Genomic DNA, 17,591 nt, shown 5'->3' on the forward strand with positions numbered 1-17,591 from the left:
TGTCTCTTCGCGGCCTTTAACAACGACCAAAGCCCCTCCCTCCTTTAAGGTAGGAACACCACCAGCAGCGTTCCTCAAGGGGCTGCAAATCCAATGCTCCTGTTGAACATTATGAACTAGATTCGCCGCGGCCTCTGGAGCGCTGGGAACTACATTACCCTGAAGGCACGGGCCGGGAGGCAGCAACGGCCAATCAGGATGAAGGGTTCCCGCACGTGCGCGTCTGGGCGGGACTTCCGGCGACCCCGTTGTGGCGGTCATTTATGCTCCCCTCCGGTTTGTTCGCGCTCCGGAGCGTTGTGTCAGGATCGAAGTGACTGGACCGAGAAGATCCGAGAGGAGGGCCTGTCCCCGCTACACAGAGGCAGGTCTGAGGCTAGGCGATGCCGCCCGGGGTATCGCGCGCCAAGCCCGGGAGAGTGACCGCCGTGCCCGCGTCTCGCCTCATCTCCCGCAGCTCCCGGGCCCGCTCCGTCCACCGAGTCCGATGGCGACGGCGGCGCTGAGGGACCCGCCTGAGGTAAACGCTCGTCCTCCGGCCCCTCACCGCCCACAAGGCACCAGACACTATAGCCCCGAGTGCGGGGCGCCTGCTTACGTGCCCGCAGCCCAGGCCGCGGTGTCCAGGACGGTGAGGTGGCCGTGGGCGGCGCGTGGGCGAGGGTGACAGGCGAAGGAACCGACAGGTGCAAAGGCTTGGAGGTTGGACTGAGCCAGGAGGATTCGGGAAACCTGGGGTGCATCTTATGACTGCAGTAAAGAGAGTGTGAGGTGGAATCACGCCTGGACCGGCAGAGAGAGAGGTTGTTGCTTTATTCTGAGGGACCTGCGAGCCACGGAGGGCTGTGAACGGACGAAGAGCAGTGTATTTGAGGGCTTTAAAAGTTTTCAAAAAGCTGCTCAGAGAACGAACGGATAGGATTGGAATGGGGGTGACAAAGAGAGGCACAGGGAGTTGAGTCCTCGTCCAATGTCACAGGATCTGATGAGAGACAGCAGAGGTTAGTCAGTCAGCCCGAGGTCACTAGGTTCCAGGATACAAGGGAGTCCTGCACACATGGAGCCCAGCCATGGTTGCCTTCCTTTTTCGCCCAGGTTCGGAAGGTTGAAGAGGCACTTATGGAACCTATGTAAGGCAGGAGAGGGTGTCCCAGTGCCTCACTGGTTCTGGGTGGCTAATACTGAAACAGAGATCAGAAGCAAGGCAGACAGGGCGTTCCCTGGCTATGGGCTCCCTCAGAGAACTGGGATTGTACCAGATCATGTTTGATTTTGTTAAGCACTCTGTGGATGCCATGTTCCAAGTACCTGGGTGAGTCCAGAGAGGTGCCTGTGATGTGGGGCAGGGAGGTGGTAGAGCTGTGGGAGTGCAACTGTGAGGTCTGAAGATGTGAAAGAGGTTTGGTCAACTGATTGACGTGCACATCAAGGGGAAGTGTGAGCTGAGGGCCCACAGGACCTGGTGTTGGGGATTAAGGGTAAAGACGAGCCCATGTTTTGCTGTGTCTTGGAGGCACAATGTGGGAGACCTCAGGGGAATTACTTCGGGGGAGGGATGGGGCCCTGTAGGCCAGGCCCAGAGTTTAGATGGCGTTTATCCCCCCGGCCACCGCCTTTTGTGGCTGAGGGCTGAACACAGTGAGGAGAGATCAGGCATCATTGGCACGAGGCCTGATGTGGGGAGCTCTGATGGAGGATGACCATGGAATACATGTGTGAGGAGATGAATTGTGGGTCCTCAGAGAGAGAATGTTTATGTTTCATCTATCTCATTCATGACAGGTTGGTGTGACCTTTGAGGACATTGCCCTGTACTTCTCCTGGGAGGAATGGAAGCTCCTTGATGAGGCTCAGAGACACCTGTACCATGATGTGATGCTGGAGAACTTTGCACTTATATCTTCACTGGGTAAGAGACTGACCCTCCCCAGTGACCTGGGCTAGGCTCTGTATCCTGCCTCACCCTCTTTTCTCCAAGGTGTGCTCTGTCCTTCTCACATATGGACCTTGGGCACTGCTTGTTTCCCCAGCTTTCTGGGTAGTTGCTGTGGTAGGTAGGGCTGGGTTGTTTGCACTGCCCCCTTCTCTCCCCGTAGCCCCAATACAGTCTGTACTCAATGCTTGTAGGGGTGGATTTGAGGTCAGCATTCTTGCAGTGAGACTTATGGATTGCATCTTACTTGCCCTTTCCCTGGTCAGGTGGTGAGTCCAGGTCCATGGTACTTCTGTGTCCCAGGTTTTGTTCCTTCTTATTATCTGACATTTCCTTCTGCCTCCATATGCCAGGAATTGAAGGTATTGTCATGACCATTACTTACCTGGACCATGGGCTGTTTTCTAAGGCTGTCCTTAATGGTTCTACTTGTGGTGTTTAGATCTCTTTTCTTTTCTCCAGCTTATTGGGGTATAATTGACAAATAATACTGTATGTATTTAAAGTGTACAGGGAGTTCCCTGGTGGTCTAGTGGTTAGGATTCAGCACTTCCACTGCCATGGCCCGGGTTCAATCCGTGGTCAGAGAACTGAGATCCCACAAGCCACGCAGTGTGGCCAAAAAATGAAAAAAAAATTAAAAAGTACAAGGAAGTGTACAATGTCATGATTTTATATACACACATACAGTATGAAATGATTACTACAGTCAAGTTGATTAACACATCCATTACCTCACATAATTGTATTTACATTTTTCGTGTGTGTGAAAACACTTAAGATCTACTCTGTTAGCCCATTTGAAGTATACAATACAGCATTATTAAGTATAGGCTCCATGCTGTATTAGTTCTTCAGAGCTTATTCATCTTATAAAACTGACCAACATCTTCCCATTTCCTCTAGACCTGAGCACCCTGCATCTACTCTTTGTTTCTATGGGTTCAACTGTTTTTATCCCACGATTCCATATATAAGGGATCGCATACAGTATTTATCTTTCTTTGGCTTATTTCACTTTGCATTATGCCCTCCAGGTTCATCAGTGTTGTCACAAATGCATGAGTTCCTTTTTTAATGGCTGAATAATACTCCATTGCATATAAATACCAGACTTTATTAATCCATTCATTCGTAGACAGATACAGGCATATTGCAGGTTAGGTTCCAGACCACCGCAATAAGGTGAGTAACACAATAAAGCAAGTCACCAAAAGTTTTGTTTTCCAGTGCCTATAAATGTTATGTTTACACTGTATAGTAGCCAGTAAGTGTGCAATAGCATTATGTCTTAAAAAGCAACATATATACCTTAGTTAAAAAATACTTTATTGCTAAAAAAATTTTAATCATCATCTGAGTTGTATCTTTTTGCTGCTGGAGCAATTTATTTAAAAAAATTTTTTTAATAAATAAATTTATTTATTTATGGCTGCGTTGGGTCTTCGTTGCTGTGCGCAGGCTTTCTCTAGTTACAGCGAGTGTGGCTACTCTTCATTGTGGTACAGGGGCTTCTTATTGCAGTGGCTTCTTTTGTTGTGGAGCACAGGCTCTAGGTGCATGGGCTTCAGTAGTTGTGGCGCGCGAGGTCTAGAGTGCTGGCTCAGTAGTTGTGGCACAAGGGCTTAGTTGCTCCGCGGCACGTGGGATCTTCCCGGACCAGAGCCTGAACCCATGTCCCCTGCTTTCGCAGGTGGATTCTATTTTTTGTTTGTTTGTTAATTTTATTTATTTATTTTGGGCTGTGTTGAGTCTTCATTGCTGCACATGAGCTTTCTCTTGTTGCAGCAAGTGGGGGCTACTCTTTCATTGCAGTGCACAGGCTTCTGTTTGGGGTGGCTTCTCTTGTTGTGGAAAACGGGCTCTAGGCACACGGGCTTCAGTAGTTGTGACATGCGGGCTTAGTAGCTGTGGCTCGCTGGCTCTAGCGCGCAGGCTCAGTAGTTGTGGCGCACGGGCTTAGTTGCTCCGCACCATATGGGATCTTCCCAGACCAGGGCTCGAACCCGTGTCCCCTGCATTGGCAGGAAGAGTCTTAACCACTGCATCACGAGGGAGGCCCGGCAGGCGGATTCTTAACCAACTGTGCCACCAGGGAAGTCCCTTGCCTTAATTTTGACTGATCAAGGTGCTGACTAATCAGGTTGATGAAGGTTTTGGTGGCTTTGGCAATTTCTTCAAATAAGACAAGAATGATGGTTGCCACATCAATGGACTCTTCCTTTCAGGAATGATTTCTCTAGCACGTGATGCTGTTTGATAGCATTTAACACACAGTAGAACTTCTTTCAAAATTGTAGTCAATCTTCTCAAACCCTACTGCTGCTTTATGAACTAAGTTTATGTAATATTCTAAAGCCTTTGTCATCATTTCAACAATCTGCACAGCATCTTCACCAGGAGTACATTCCATCTCAAGAAACCATTTTCTTTTCTCATCCATAAGAAACAACTCCTCATCTGTTAAAGTTTTCTCTTGAGATTGCAGCAATTCAGTCATCTTCCAGCTGCACTTCTAATTCTAGTTCTCTTGGTTTTTCCACTACATCTGCAGTTACTTCCTCCACTGAAATCCTGAACCCCTCAAAGTCATCTAGAGAGTTGGAATCAGCTTTTTCCCAACTCCTGTTAATGTTGATAGTTTTACCTCTTCTCATGATTCATAAATGTTCTTAATGGCATCTAGAATGGTGAGTCCTTTCCAAAAGGTTTTCAATTTACTTTGCCCTGATCCATCAGAGGATTGCTATCCATGGCAGCTATAGCCTTATGAAATGTATTTCTTAAGACTTGACAGTGTAAACTACTTGATCCATGGGCTACAGAATAGATGTTGTAGTAGTAGGCATGAAAAGAACATTAATCTTGTACATCTCCACCAGAGCTCTTGGCTGACCAGCTGCATTGTCAGTGAGTAGTAATATTTTGAGAACATTTTTTTTTTCAGAGCAGTAGGTCTCGACAGTAGTCTTAAAATATTCAGTAAATCATGTTATAAGGAGACATGCTGTCATCCAGGCTTTGTTGTTCCATTTATAGAATATATGCAGAGTAGATTTAGCAGAATTGTTAAGGGCCTAAGATTTTCAGAATGATAAATGAGCATTGGCTTCAACTTTCAGTCACCAGCTGCATTACCCTTAACAAGAGAGTCAGCCTGTCCTTTGAAGCTTTGAAGCCAGACATTGACTTCTCCTCTCTAACTGTGAAAGTCCTAGATGCCATCTTCTTCCAACATAAGACTGTTTCATCTACATTAAAAATGTGTTGTTTAGTGTAGCCATGTCCATTAATTATCTTAACTAGATCATGTGGATAACTTTGGTACAGCTTCTACATCAGCACTTGCTGCTTCACTGTGTACTTTTATTTTCACCTTGTACTTTTATGTTATCGAGACAGCTTCTTTCCTTAAATCTCATGAACCCACCTATGCTAGCTTCATACTTTTTTTCCCCCAGCTTCTCACCTCTCTCAGCCATCACAGAATTGGAGAGAGTTGGGGCCTGACTCTGGATCAGGCTTTGGCTTAAGGTAATGTTGTGGCTGGCTTGATCTTGGATACAGATCACTAAAATTTTCTCCATATCAGCAATAAGACTATTTTGCTTTCTTATTATTTGTGTGTTCACTAGAGTAGCACTTTTAATTTACTTGAAGAACTTTTCCTTTGCATTTATTGATACAACTTGGTTAATACTGTTTGGTCCAAGGACCTGGCTTTCAGCCTCTCTTGGCTTTTAACTTGCCTTCCTCACTAAGCTTTATCATTTCTAGCTTTTGATTTAAAGTGAAAGACATGTGATCCTTCCTTTTACTTGAGCTCTTAGAGGCCATTGTAGGGTTATTAATTCACCTAATTTCAGTATTGTTGCATCTCAAGAAATATGGAGGCGTGAGGAGAGGGAGAGAGACAGATTCGCCGTCCATAGAGCAGGCAGAACACATACAGTGTTTATCGATTAAGTCTGCTGTCTTATGGGTCCAGTTTGTGGCACCCCAAAACAAAGATCACTGATCACAGATCACCATAACAAGTATAACAATAATGAGAAAGTTGGAAATATCGTAGAAATTACCAAAACGTGACTCACAGACACAACGTGAGCAAATGCTGTTAGAAAAATGGCGCCAGTAGACTTGCTTGACACAGGGTTACTGCATACCTTCAATTTGTAAGAAAATGAGTTATCTGTGAAGCACAGTAAAACAAGGTATGCCTGTACTTAGGTTGTTTTTATACCTGGGCTATTGTGGATCATGCTGCAGTGAACATGGGGGTGCAAACACCTGTTTGAGATACAGATTTTATTTCCTCTGAAAATAGACACAGAATTGGGATTATTGGACCATGCAGAGTTCTATTTTTTTTTTTTTTGCGGTACACGGGCCTCTCACTGCTGTGGCCTCTCTTGTTGTGGAGCACAGGCTCCCGACGCGCAGGCTCAGCGGCCATAGATCACGGGCCCAGCCGCCCCGCGGCATGTGGGATCTTCCCAGACCAGGGCACGAACCCGTGTCCCCTGCATCGGCAGGCGGACTCTCAACCACTGCGCCACCAGGGAAGCCCCAGAGTTCTATTTTTAATTTTTAGGAAATTCCATACAGTTTTCCCTAATGGCTGTAGCGATTTACATTCCTACCAACAATGTAGAAGGTTTTCCTTTTCTTCACATCCTCACGAACATGTATCTCTTGTCTTTTTGATAGTAGTGTTCCAGACAGGTGTGAGGTATCTCATTGTGGTTTGGATTTGCATTTCCCCGATGTTAGTGATTTTGAGCACCTTTTCACATACCTGTTGATCATTTGTATGTTTTGGATAAATATCTGTTCAGGTCCTTTTGCCCATTTTTAATTGGATTCTTTAGTTTTTTATTGTTGAATTGTATGAGTTCTGATATTTTCTGGATATTAACCCCTTATCAGATAAATCCTTTGCAAGTATTTTCTCCTTTTCCTTAGGTTGTGTTTTCATTTTGTTTCCCTTGCTATAAAGAAGCTTTTCCATTTGATATAGTCCCACTTGTTTATTTTTGCTTTCATTGCTTGTGCTATGGGTGTTATCTAAAAAAAATCGTTGCCAACACCAATGTCAAGGAGCTTTTCCTCTGTATTTTCTTCTAAAAGTTTTACAATTTCAGGGTTTATGTTTCAAAATTTTAATCCGATTCAAGTTAATTTTTGTGAGTGGTGTGAGATAAGGCTCTAGTTTCATTTTTTTTGCTTGTGGATAACCAGTGTTTCCATCACAATTTTTGGAAGAAGCTGTCCTTTCTCCATTGTGTGTTCTTGTTGTGTCTATCAAAGATCAGTTGACCACATATGCGTGAGTTTATTTCTGGACTCTGTATTCTGTTCAGTTGGTCTATGTGTCTATTTTTATGCCAGTACCATAATGTATTAATTACCATAGAATTGTAATAGTTTGAAATCAGAAAGTGTGATGCCTCTAGATTTGTCCTTTTTCAAGATTGTTTTGGCTATTTGGAATTTTTCATGGTTCCATACAAATTTTAGGATTGTTTATTCTATTTCTGTGGAAAATGTCATTGGAATTTTGATATGGATTGTTTTCAATCTGTAAATTGCTCTTTGTAAAATTAACAATATTAATTTTTCCAATCCAGGAATACTGGATATCTTTCCATTTATTTATGTCTTCTTTAGTTTCTTTCATCGTTGTCTTATGATTTTCAGAATGTAAATCTTTCATCCCCTAGATTAAATTTGTTCCTGAGTATCTTATTCTTTTGATGCTATTTAAAATAAGATTGCTTTCTTATTTTTCTATTCAGACAGTTTGTAATTAGTGTATATAAATGCAACTGAAATTTGTATATTGGTTCTTTTTATCCTGAAACTTTACTGAATTCATTTGTTAGGGTGGAATTTTGGGGGTTTCTACATATAAGAGTGCGTTACCTGCAAACAAACACTTTTCCTTCTTCCAGTCCAATTTGACTGCCTTTTCTTTCTTTTTCTTCTCTACTTACTCTGGGTGGGGCTTCCTGTACTATGTTGAATAAAAACGGATAGGGTAGGCATCCTTGTCTTGTTCTGATGTTAGAGGAAAACCTTTTAGCTTTTGAATGTTCAATATGATGTTAGGTATGGGCTTGTCAGACATGTTGAAGTACATTCCTTCTATACCTAGCTTTTTTTAAAAAAAAAACAATTAATTTGGCTGTGTCTGGTGTTAGTTGTGGTGTGCAGGATCTTTTAGTTGTGTACAGGCTTCTCTCTAGTTGTGGTGTGCGGGCTCAGTAGCTGTGACCTGCAGGCCCTCTAGTTAGAGCGCATGGGCTCACTGGTTGCAGTGCACAGGCTCTCTAGTTATGGCATGTGGGCTCCAGAGCACGTGGGCTCAGTAGTTGTGGTGCATGGGCTCTCTAGTTGTGGCAGGCGGGCTGCAGAGTGTGTGGGCTCAGTAGTTGCAGTGCATGGGCTGAGTCATTGCAGTGCATGGGCTGAGTAGTTGCAGTGCATGGGCTTAGTTCCCCAACCTAGGACTGAACTCGTGTCTCCTGCGTTTGAAGATGGATTCTTAACCACTGGACTACCAGGGAAGTCCCCCTTCTATACCTAACTTGTTGAGAGTTTTTATCATGAATGGATATTGAATTTTAAAATGGTTTTTCAGCATCTATTCATATGATTATGATTTTTATCCTTCGTTCTGATAATGTGGTGTATCACATTTATTGATTTGCACATGATTTTGAACCATCTTTGCACCCCAAGGATAAATGCTACTTGATTGTGATGTATGATCCTGTAAATGTGCTGTTGGATTTGGTTTGCAAGTATTTGGTTGAGGATTTTTGCATCTCTATTCATCAGGGATTTTTTTTTTATTTACTTATTTTATTTATTTATTTTTGGCTTTGTTGGATCTTAGTTGCTGTGTGTGGGCTTTCTCTAGTTGCGGCGAGTGGGGGCTCCTCTTTGTTGTGGTGCACGTACTTCTCATTGTGGTGGCTTCCCTTGTTGCAGAGCACGGGCTCTAGGCATGCAGGCCTCAGTAGTTACAGCACACGTGTTCAGTAGTTGTGGCTCGCAGGCTCTAGAGCACATGGGCTTAGTTGCTCCGCAGCATGTAGGATCTACCTGGACCAGGGTTCGAACCTGTGTCCTGTGTATTGGCAGGTGGATTCTTAATCACTGTGCCACCAGGGACACCCTTATCAGGGATATTGACCTGTAATTTTCTTCTGTTGTATTCTTCTTAAATGGCTTTGATATCAGAGTAATGCTGGTCTCATAAAATGAACTTGGAAGTGTTCCTGCTTCAATTTTTTGGAAGACTTTGAGAAGGATTGATATTAATGTTTTAAATATTTAGTAGATGGCTTCCCTGGTGGCACGGTGGTTGAGAGTCCGCCTGCTGATGCAGGGGATGTGGGTTCATGCCCTGGTCTGGGAGGATCCCACTGCCATTGAGCAGCTGGGCCCATGAGCCATGGCTGCTGAGCTTGCATGTCCGGAGCCTGTGCTCCACAATGGGAGAGACCACAACAGTGAGAGGCCCTCATACCGCAAAAAATAAATAAATAAATAAATAAATATTTAGTAGAATTCCCAGTGATTTTGCCTAGTCCTGGGCTTTTCTTTGTTGGGAGATTTTTTTTATTAGTGATTCAATCTGCTTACCAGTTATAGGTTAATTCACATTTCCTATTTCTTCATGATTTTATTTTGGTAGGTTTTATGTTTATAGGAGTTTTATTCATTTCTTCTGAGTTATCCAATTTGTTGGCAAATAATTGTTCATTCTAGTTTCTTCTGATTGATTGTATTCCTGCAGTATCAGTTGTTATGTCTCCTCTTTCATTTCTGATTTTGAGTCGTCTCTCTTTTTTTCATAATCCAGCTAAAGGCTTGTCAATTTATCTTTTCAAAAAAACCAACTGTTGAGATTTCCCTGGTGATCAGTGGTTAGGACTCTGCACTTCCACTGTAGGGGGTCCAGGTTCAATGCCTGGTCAGGGAACTAAGATCCCAAAAGCCATACAGAGTGGCCAAAAAACAAAGTAAAAAGTTTTTTTAAAAAAAATTTAAAAACCTCTTACTTTTATTGGTGTTTTCTGTCATTTTTCTAGTCTCTATTTCATTTATTTCTGCTCTGATCTTTATTATTTGTTTTATTTCTGCTAACTTTAACCTTAGTCTGTTCTTTTTCTCATACCTTGAGATATAGAGTTAGATTGTTTATTAGAGATCATTCTTTTTTCTTAATGTAGTCATTTATTGCTATAAACTATCCTCTTACAATTGCTTTTACTGCAGCCCATAAGTTTCCGTGTGTTATGTTTCCATTTCCATTTGTTTGAATATGTTTTTTTTTAATCATTTCTTGTTTAACCCATAGGTCATTCAGGAGTGTGTCATTTAAATTCTACGTATTTGTGAATTTCCCAGCTTTCCTCCTGTTAATGATTTCTAGTTTTGTACCATTGTGGTTGGAAAAGATATTTAATATGTTTTCCATCTTTTTAAATTTGTTAATACTTGTTTTGTGACCTAACATGTGATCTATCCTAGAGAGTGTTCTCTGTGTACTTGAGAAGAATGTGTATTCTGCTGTAGTTGGATGGCATCTTTTGTACATGTCTGTCAGGTCCCTTTGATCTTAGGTGCAGTTCAAGAGCAACGTTTTCTTATTCAGAGTGGGGCATTGAACCCCTAATATTACTTCACTGCTGTCTTTTTCTGCCTTCAGATTTGTTTGTATTTGCTTAATATATTCGGGTGTTCCAATATTGGATGCAAATATACTTGTAATTGTTATATCCTCTTGATGAATTGACTGCTTTATCATATAATGACCTCCTTTGTCTATTTACTTAAAGTCTGTCTTTTCTGACATAGTATAATTTCCCCATTCTTTTTTTGTTTCATTTGCACGTTTGTGGTTCGGTTGCCCCTTCCAATAAAGTGAATGTGTACCTCATCGGTGTTTCTTTGCATTCAGGTGTCTGGAGTGGAGAAGAGAATGTTGAGGCATCCTTTGAACAGAATGTTTCTGTGGTAATGTCACAGGTCAGGACTTCCAAGGAACCTTCATCTTCCCAGAAGACTCACCCCTGTGAGATGTGTGGTCCAGTCTTGAGAGACATTTTCCATTTGACTGAGCAGCAGGGAACACAACACAGCCAGAAACTGTTCAAGTGTAGGGCATGTGCAAAAGGATTTTATTTCAGTGCAGACACTCAGCAGCACCAGGAGCAACACATGCAAGAAAAACCGTTCATAATCGGTGTGGACAGGGCCTCATTTGTGAAGAGCAGCAATTTCCATGTGTCAGGAGAGGCTTTTACCTGCAAGAAAGTTGCAGAGGACTTCCTAGCCACCTCAGGACATCTGAATCAACAGGCCATTCACACTGGGGAAAAGCCAAACACAGTCACCCACTGCATGGAAACTTTACAAAGCAGAAAAAGTCATTGCACCAGGGGAGAATGCAAGAAAGCCTTCAGCCCCAAACACACACTTGTTCAGGCCCAGAGTGTCTATACTGAAAGACAGTGTTTTATGTGCAGTGAATGTGGGAAAACATTCAAGTATAAATCCTCATTTGTTGTGCACCAGAGAATTCACACTGGTGACAGGGTTTATGACTGTGGCGACTGTGGAAAATCTTTTAGGGGAAGCTCAGCCCTCATTCAACATCGAAGAATTCATACTGGGGCAAGGCAGTACAAGTGCAGCAAATGTGGGAAATCCTTTAGCCAAGAATTTGTCTTCATTTATCCTCAGAGGAGTCACACTGGAGAAGATTGCCACATTTGCCATCAGTGTGCACAATCTTTTAGCCATAGCTCCATCTTTTTTCAACAACAGACAGTTCACACTGGAGAAATGAGTTATGAGTGCACTGAATGTAGGAAGCCCTTTAGACGAAAATCTGACCTCATTGAACACTGGAGGGTTCACACAGGAGAAAGGCCTTATGAGTGCAGTGAATGTGGGAAATCCTTTACTTCTAGCTCCGCCCTTCGTTATCATCAGAGAGTTCACACTGGAGAAAAGCCTTATAAATGTGGGGAATGTGGGAAGTCTTTTACCTCTAGCTCTGGCCTACGTTATCATCAGAGAATTCACACAGGAGAAAGGCCATATGAGTGTACTGATTGTGGAAAGTCTTTTACCCAAATAAATCACCTCATTATACACCGAAGAGTTCACACAGGAGAAAGGCCTTATGAGTGTAGTGAATGTGGGAAATCCTTTAGCCACAAATCTTACCTGTCTCAACACCAGAGAGTTCACACTGGAGAAAGGCCTTATGAATGTAGTGAATGTGGGAAATCTTTTACCTCTGGTTCCGCCCTCTGTTATCATCAGAGAGTTCACACAGGAGAAAAACCTTATGAGTGCAGTGAATGTGGGAAATCCTTTACCAATGGACCGATACTCATTCGACACCGTAGAGTTCACACAGGAGAAAGGCCTTATGAGTGCAGTGAATGTGGGAAATCCTTTACCCAAAGAAATCATCTCAACATACACCAGAGAGTTCACACAGGAGAAAGACCTTATGAGTGCATTGAATGTGGGAAATCTTTTACCTCTGGTTCTGCCCTTCGTTATCATCAGAAAATTCACATTGGAGAAAGGCCTTATGAGTGCAGTGAATGTGAGAAATCTTTTACCTCTAGCTCTGCCCTCCGTTGTCATCAGAGAGTTCACACAGGAGAAAGGCCTTTTGACTGCAGTGAATGTGGTAAATCTTTTAGGGACAGTTCCCAATTGAATCAACACCAGAGAGTTCACACTGGAGAAAAGCCTTATGAATGTAGTGATTGTGGGAGATCCTTTAGCCAGAATTCATACCTCTCTAAACACCGGAGAGTTCACACTGGAGAAAGGCCTTATGAGTGCAGTGAATGTGAGAAATCTTTTACTTCTGTCTCTGCCCTTGGTTATCATCAGAGAGTTCACACTGGAGAAAGGCCTTATAAGTGCAGTGACTGTGGGAAATCTTTTACCAATAGCTCAATACTGATTCGCCATCGGAGAGTTCACACAGGAGAAAGGCCTCATGCATGTAGTGACTGTGGAAAGTCCTTTACCCAAAGAATTCACCTCATAATTCACCGGAGAGTTCACACGGGAGAAAGGCCTTATGAGTGCAGTGAATGTGGGAAATCTTTTACCTCTCGTTCCACCCTTCATTATCATCAGAGAGTTCACACAGGAGAAAAGCCTTATGACTGCAGCGAATGTGGGAAGTCTTTTAGCCGAAAATCTAACCTCTCTCAGCACCAGCGAGTTCACACTGGAGAAAGGCCTTAAATGTGTAAGAAATGTATAATTTCCTTGTTCAGTGTAGTGACATTGGATGAAACTGAGGCACTAGTTGTCCCATGCATCCAAACATCAGGAGTAGAGAGATTCCTCATAATTTTCAGTTTTGTGGGAAGCATGTGTGACTGTGTTACACTCTCTAACCTACCCAGGGCTCTTGATAGATTTATGTCACTGCCACTTTCTGTAGCCAGATCCATTTCACCTCTATAAGCTGGCATGTCCCCACAGTGTGCATCAGTCACTACTGCAGTGTGCTCAGGGAAGCCAACTCTGTTCTCTCATTTCTGGGAGGAAATTAGGAATAACCTGAACCTTTAGGATTCCCTTTCTGACCAGCTTGGGCATGGGCCTGACCTACTATTGGCCCAGAGAACATCATATGAGTTCATCTGGCAGCTTCCAGAGAAGGATTACCATTTTCAGGGACATGTTGGTCTCAAGATACTTGTGATGAAGTTTTATACCTTCTGAGTCACCAGCTAAAGAACTGCCAGCCATTGCTGGCAGATCTGCCAGAACATTGCCAGAACAGTAACAAAGACCTTACTGTTTAAGTCCTCTTTAATCTTGGATATTCTATTTACCAAACAGGGTAGGTTATAAACAGATTTGGGCATGAAGGGGCGAGCAACTTTTATGGGGGTATCAAACTTTCTGTGCCTCAGAGGAGACATTACAAAGGCAGAAATTAACTTACTAGTTTTTGTCAAATTTGCATTTCTGCCCATGGCCTCCTAGGAAAGACTGCAGGACTTTCTTGTCTTCATTTGAGGCCTGGATGCTATGAGTTTTAGGAGACTCAGAGGGCACCCTGAGGAGGGGTCCAGTGTGAAAACCTCAACTGCTTCTGGGAGCAGCATGAATTTTTTCCCTTGTTCACAGGGCATGTCAGCAATGCTGAGGGAACTCTCTTCCCCAGGTCTTACAAAGAGCCAGGCAGATTTTTTTAAAAAAAGAGAGAAAAGGAGAATCTGTAGTCCACAGATGTGTCTCTTGTGACCCAGGCCGCATTCCTGTTGACTCTGGTGGAAAGTCATTGCTCACTCTATTTGCTGTCTTTGAGGTAAGACTGACCGCCAGAGGGCATGCCAAAGTGGAATGAATGTAGGATTGCCAAACCTATTTTCCCAAAACAGTTGGACATAGTTTTTTTTTTTTTTTATCTTGAAGCATTTCAAAAGCTATTTGTTATCAGATAGCTCTGACATATGTATGGAACTGAAACCATCATTGTAGTCATGGTAATGACTGTATGTGTTACTGTATATTTATCTCATGACCTTTTATAATCTCTCTCTTCTTGCCCCTCACACCCCTTCAAGTAACCATTGATTTACTTTCCTTTATAATATGTAACTTTCCACTTTCTAGAATTCATGTGATGGGAATCAAAGTATTTACTCTTTTTCCTGCTTTTATTTATGTTGCATAAATACTTGGAGAGTCATCAATGATATATAAGCAGCTCATTTTTTTTTTTCTAAGAAACATTCTTATATTGGAATATACCACTATTTATCCATTCACTTGCTTATGGACATTTGGGGTTTTTCTAATTTTTGACTATTGGGAAAAAAAGCTGGTACAAACATTTGTGTATAAGTTTTTATGTGGATGTATGTTTATCTTCAGTAACTCAGAGTGCAAAGTTTGAGTCATAGGGTAGGTGAATGCTTAACTTAAACAGACTAGCAAATTGTGATCTGAACTAATTATACCTTTTTCTTTTCTTCTTTTTTTTTCTGACCATGCTGCACAGCTTGCGGGATCTTAGTTTCCCAACCAGGCCTCATCAGTGAAAGTGCAGAGTCCTAACTACTGGACTGCCAGGGAATTCCCATTTTTTTCATTCTTACCAGCAGTGTATGAGAGCTCCATTTCTTCCACATCCTGGTGAATATTTCATTTGTTCATTCTTTTTTTTTTTTTAACAAAAGTTGTCACTTTATTATATTGTACATATGTGTCTTTCTACATAAATGGGATAAAAGATAACATTCCAGAATATTAGTGTTTTTATTGGGAATGTGTATTTCTTTTTTTTATTATTTGTATTTTTTTATAGCCAATCATTCTTAATTTTAACCCTTTTTGTAAGTTTGTCCAGCTATCTAACTGTTGTTTTATTTGCATTTCCCTAAAGATTCATGATGAGCATTTCTTCAGATGCATATTTGCTACCTCTGTATCTTTAGTGAAATGTTCATATCTTCTGCCTATTCTGTGAATTTTGGCTATTTTCTTCCTTTCACAAAAGAACAGTGAAACAGCCAAGTTGTATTGGAATTTCACTCATTTTGTGACTTTTTAATTTATGGAATAATTGTTTTTAATACTGGAATAATATGTTCTAATTTTTTCAATTTTTTATGCTATGTGCAATGTAATGGAAACATATACCATATACTTTTAATTTTAATCTGTGTTAATAATGTACTCTCCATCACTTTCTAAAGTTCAGACATTTAATAATACCACAAACCCTTGCTTAGTAGTGTTCGCCCCTTTGCCTGGTCTATCATCATGGGAGTTGGTGGGTTGGAGCAGAACTCTTGATGAGGGAGATGAGATGGCATCAGGATGAACAGGGTGTTTTTTGAGTCCCAAAGCCTAGCAGGACTGGAAATAAGGCAGTAATCAGACTCCCCAAGCCCTGGGTCAGGCAGCCTGGGTTTGAATCCTGATCCCAAAATATTGTGACTCACAGGCAAATGACCAACCACTCTGGGCCTCAGTTTCCTCCTTTGTAAAACAGGTATAAGTTGTGGCTCTACCAGTGAGCTGTGGGAGGTGAAGAGCTGAAACGTGGCTATACCCGCAACCTCATTGGACCTAGGCAGCACTAGTCTCTGCCTTCCGTGACATTCCCTGGCCAGGCACCCCTCATTTTCCCCAAAGTCCCTGGGTACATTTGGGAAAGAAATGGGGCTTCTCAGAAGCCACTGACCCACCCACCCCACCCACCCACAAGGAGGCAGAGGCTGTACTGACATCTCAGTGTGGGTTCCCCACCTGGGAATCTCTGGACAACTTGCTAGAGCTCCCTGAGCCTCAGTTTGCTGACTGACATGGAGGTGATGAGGCGCTTACCTTGGTTCCTGTGAGGATTAATAAAAGTAACAAAATACTGAGTACCTAACAGTGCCAGGATTCCAGGGTTTCTTTATGAACATATTCTCTTTAATTCTCACCACCCAAGATAGTGGGAACTATTATTGTACTGCTGGGGAAATCCAGGGTCAGAATGATGTTGTGGGTTCCCCAAGGTCACACAATGGACAAGTGTCTGGTTCAAGATGCTGGATTCATACCCCTAAGTCTAGCTCCAGAGCTGGGGATGTTTAATCCCTTTACCTCAGCACATGAAGCACTCATCCCTGGGCAGGCATGCACAGAGTTCCAAGGAGTCTCAGCTGCTGTTACCTTTGTTGGAATTATCAACATGACCATTTCCCCACTTACCTCCTGCCCTCACAGTTCTCACAGGAATGCCCTTGTCTGTCATTACTAGTGGTTTCCCCAATGGGAGGTTTTTCTCTCAGCTGCAATTGCATTATGTCCAAAGGCCGCACCTTCCTCTCCTTTGAGCACAGCACAGAGCTTAACCCTCAAGAATCAGTGATTCAGGGCTGGGTCTCTCCACCTTCATCAGCGACTTGAGTGACAGCCTCTGATGCCATCTAACATCCCAATATGAGGTTTGACTTTTTCAGGTATTTGTAACCTTCATCCTGGAAGACTAGAGACAGCCCAGCCAAGAGGACCTGGTTCCAGGAGGTGATAATGGAGACCTATGTGCTCCTAGTCTCACTGGGTAATAGCTCACCTCTGCTCCATTCATGGACCTGCTTCCTGTTTGGTTCTGTCCCCTCTGTCCAGGACTGGCTGGTTGAGAAGACCACTGGCACACACTGTCCTTCTTCCCTGCACTCCTCACCATGTTCTGGACCGACATCCTCTATTCTAACCTTTCTGTCTGCACCAAGGGTCTTTTGGTAAAAAACACAAGTCCTCACCTGAGTGCCCATCACACTCTAACCACATCTGAGGTCCCCACTCCAGATTACACAGAAGGGGAACTGACTAGCCTAGCCTGGTTGGGTCATGTGTACCCTCGGTCCAGTTAGCAAGCTCATGGGTGATAGGCTGCTTCAGAGAAGAGGGTGAGTCAGGCAGTACTTCTTGAGAATCATTTAGCATCAGTTCATCCAGGGTATCCTCTTAAACCATACAATCCCAGTTAAAACAGGCTCCTGGTGACTTCCCTTGTGGTCCAGTAGTTGAGACTAAACACTTCCAATGAACGGGGTACTGGTTCGATCCCTGGTCGGCGAAGTAAGATCCC

At 42.9% G+C, this 17,591-nt stretch overlaps 1 protein-coding gene across 1 annotated transcript; it reads left to right on the forward strand.

Annotated features, from left to right (window-relative positions):
* The first annotated feature begins 320 nt into the window (after nt 1-320).
* Nucleotides 321-13,463, forward strand: LOC309977138 (uncharacterized protein). The gene is made up of 3 exons (XM_082863072.1): nt 321-520; nt 1,783-1,909; nt 10,908-13,463. The coding sequence occupies exons 1-3, from the start codon at nt 488-490 to the stop codon at nt 13,229-13,231; spliced, it is 2,484 nt and encodes an 827-aa protein (XP_082719198.1). The 5' UTR covers nt 321-487; the 3' UTR covers nt 13,232-13,463.
* The last annotated feature ends 4,128 nt before the right edge of the window (nt 13,464-17,591 follow it).

Source organism: Leucopleurus acutus (assembly GCF_964270905.1).
Source record: "Leucopleurus acutus genome assembly, chromosome: 20".
Taxonomy (NCBI): domain Eukaryota; kingdom Metazoa; phylum Chordata; class Mammalia; order Artiodactyla; family Delphinidae; genus Leucopleurus; species Leucopleurus acutus.